Source organism: Propithecus coquereli, unplaced genomic scaffold (assembly GCF_000956105.1).
Source record: "Propithecus coquereli isolate 6110/MARCELLA unplaced genomic scaffold, Pcoq_1.0 Scaffold58, whole genome shotgun sequence".
Lineage (NCBI taxonomy): Eukaryota > Metazoa > Chordata > Mammalia > Primates > Indriidae > Propithecus > Propithecus coquereli.
In genome coordinates, this window is record NW_012151729.1 from 6,835,600 (window position 1) to 6,838,881 (window position 3,282).

General features: G+C 38.7%; 1 protein-coding gene across 1 annotated transcript in view; it reads left to right on the forward strand.

Annotated features, from left to right (window-relative positions):
* LARS (leucyl-tRNA synthetase) overlaps window positions 1–3,282 on the forward strand; it is a 78,364-nt gene that overhangs the window by 23,103 nt on the left and 51,979 nt on the right. Inside the window, exon 6 of the mRNA XM_012658244.1 lies at window positions 953–1,114. Coding sequence (XP_012513698.1) covers window positions 953–1,114 — 162 coding nt within the window. The remainder of the gene's footprint in view (window positions 1–952; window positions 1,115–3,282) is intronic.

The following is a 3,282-nucleotide window of genomic DNA, read 5'->3' on the forward strand; positions in this document are numbered from 1 at the left end:
CAGATAAGTTCATACTGATACCCTGGCTCCATTTTAGCACCATGGGTCTCATTTTAGCATTTTTCCCTTTGTTTATTTGTGACTTCTTAATTACAACAGTAATTTGCCTCTTGTTATCGACAGTATATTTATTTATTTGTTCAATCCTACTCTACTAAAGTAGTTTCAGCATTGGTAACCTACATCCCTGGGAGAAGGAGTTTTACCAACTAAAGTACAGTGTTTGTGTATAGTTCTTTTTGTCTTTAGATTCTAGTCAACACACTGTTTTCCAAAATTACTTAAATCACCTCCTTTCTCCCCCTCCTCCTTTAGTGTGGTTATGTCATATATTTGTAATACAGTGAGATACATTTATCATAGTCTGCAGTATATCTTAAGTTCCTCCAAAATTCTTGTTGAATTTTAAAAAATTTACATAGAGTAAAATTTCCACTTTATAGTGTGTAGTTTGGTGGGTTTGACAAATACGTGGAGTCATTTGGAGCACAGTAACACATAGAGCAGTAATATCTCCCCCCAGAATCTCTTGTGCTGCATCTTTATGGTTTTATAGTTTAGCCCCATTCCTTACCTTCAGTCCCTTGCATTTGATTGTCTTTTTGGTGTTAGTAAATATTGGAAAAGAAAGAAACTCTGTAAAAAAGATGCATGTTGTATTAGAAGAAAGGAAACAGAGAAGGTTTGGTACTGCCATCTTCACGACTGGTAGTTCCTTATGGATCCATCCATTTAGTTATCATTGGTGTCAGTATCCTGGTGAATATCCTGACTATACAGTTTGGCAGACAAAATAGTACACCTGACTTCTTCAGTATTCTGATGTATTAACAGCATTGTTTTAGAATTTAAAAAAGTACAAATGGGATTATTCACTTAAAATTACTATAGTCCTAAAATGTTAAGTAGTTGTTGGTTATTATTTCATGAAGTTTTTGTCCATTATTTTCAGAGTAAAGCTACTGCTAAAGCTGGATCTTCTAAATACCAGTGGAGCATTATGAAATCCCTTGGCTTGTCTGAAGAAGAGATAGTAAAATTTTCTGAAGCAGAACATTGGCTTGATTATTTTCCACCACTGGCTATTCAGGATCTAAAGAGAATGGGTTTGAAGGTATGTCCATGGTTAAAGAAAATATGAAGAAGGCATTTATAGGCATACCTTGTTTTATTGTGCTTTGCTTTATTGTGCTTTGCAGATAGTGTGTTTTTTTACAAACTGAAGGTTTGTGGCATTCCTGTGTTAATCAAGTTTTTTGGGGCCGTTTATCTAAGCATGTGCTCACTTCTTAAACGTTTAAAGTTTGAAACATTTTTATTATGGTTATATCTGTTATGGTGATCTATGATCAGTGATCTTTGATGTTACAATTGTAATTGTTTCAGGGCATATAAGAGGGCGAACTTAATCCATAAATGTTTATGTTCTGATGGCTCCAATGACCAGCCATCCCCCCATCTCTCTCCCTATCCTTGGGTATCTCTATTTCCTGAGACAACAATATTGAAATTAGGCCAATTAATTACCCTGCAATGGCTTCTAAGTGTTCAAGTGAAAGGAAAAGTCAGACATCCTTCACTTTAAATCAAAAGCTAGAAATGATTAAGCTTACTAAGGAAGACATGTCAAAAGCCAAGGTAGGCCAAAAGCTAGGCCTGTTATGCCAAACAGCCAAGTTGTGAATGTAAAGGAAAGCTCTTGAAGAACATGAAAAGTGCTACCCCAGTGAACACATGAATGACAAAGCGAAACAGCCTTATTGCTGGTGTGGAGAAAGTTTGAGTGGTTTGGACAGAAAGATCAAACTAGCCACAACATTCCCTTAAGCCAAAGCCTAATCCGGAGGAAGGCCCGAACTATTCAATTCTGTGAAAGTTTAGAGAGGTGAGGAAGCTGCAGAAGATAAGTTGGAAGCTAGCAGAGGTGAGGAAGCTGCACAAGATAAGTTGGAAGCTAGCAGAGGTTGGTTCATGAGGTTTAAGAAAAGAAGCCATCTCCATACCATGAAAGTGCAAGGGAAAGCAGCAAGTACTGATGTAGAAGCTGCAGCAAATTATCCAGAGGATCTAGCTAAGATCTTTGATGAAAGTGGCTACACTAAACAACAGATTTGCAGTATAGATGAAACAGCCTTCTATTGGAAAAAGATGCCATTTAGTACTTCCGTAGCTAGAGAGGCAAAGTCAACGCCTGGCTTCAGAGCTTCAAAGGACAGGCTTACATTCTTGTTAGGACTAATGCAGCTGATGACTTTAAGTTTTAGCCAGTAGACATTTACCATTTTGAAAATCCTAGGGCCCTTAAGAATGATGCTAAATCTACCCTGCAGTGCTTTATAAATGGAACTACAAAGCCTATATGAAAGCACATCTGTTTACAGCATGGTTTACTGATTTTTTTTTTGTTTTGAGACAGAGTCTCACTCTGTTGCCTAGGCTAGAGTACCATGGCATCAGCCTAGCTCATAGCAACCTCAAACTCCTCAGCTCAAGTGATCTTCCTGCCTCAGCCTGCCCAGTAGCTGAGACTACAGGCACGTGCCACCATGCATGGCTAATTTTTTCTATTTTTAGTAGAGACGGTGGTCTTGCTCTTTCTAAGGCTGGTATTGAACTCCTGACCTCAAGTGATCCTTCTGCCTTTGCCTCCCAGAGTGCTAGGATTGTAGGCATGAGCCACCACGCCCAGCTGGTTTACTGAATATTTTAAGCCCATTTTTGACCTATTGCTCAGGAAAACAGATTCCTTTTGAAATATTACTGGTCATTGACAATGCACCTGGTCACCCAAGAGCTCCGATGGAGAGATACAAGACTAATATTGTTTTCAGGCCTGCTGACAGAAAATCCATTCTCCAGCCCGTAGATTAAGGAGTAATTTCAACTTTCAAGTCTTATTTGAGAAATACATTTTTTAAGGATATAGCTGACAAAGATAGTGATTCTTCTGATGCATCTGGTCAAAGTAAATTGAAAACCTTCTGGAAAGGATTTATCATTCTAGATGCCATTAAGAATATTCATGAGTCACGCAAGGAGGTCAAAATGTCAACATTAACAGGAGTTTGGAAGAAGTTGGTTAACTCTCATGGATAACTTTGAGGGGTTTAAGACTTCAATGGAGGCCGGGCGCGGTGGCTCACGCCTGTAATCCTAGCACTCTGGGAGGCCGAGGTGGGTGGATTGTTTGAGTTCAAGAGTTTGAAACCAGCCTGAGCAAGAGCGAGACCGCGCCTCTACTAAAAATAGAAAGAAATTAATCAGACAACTAAAAATATATAG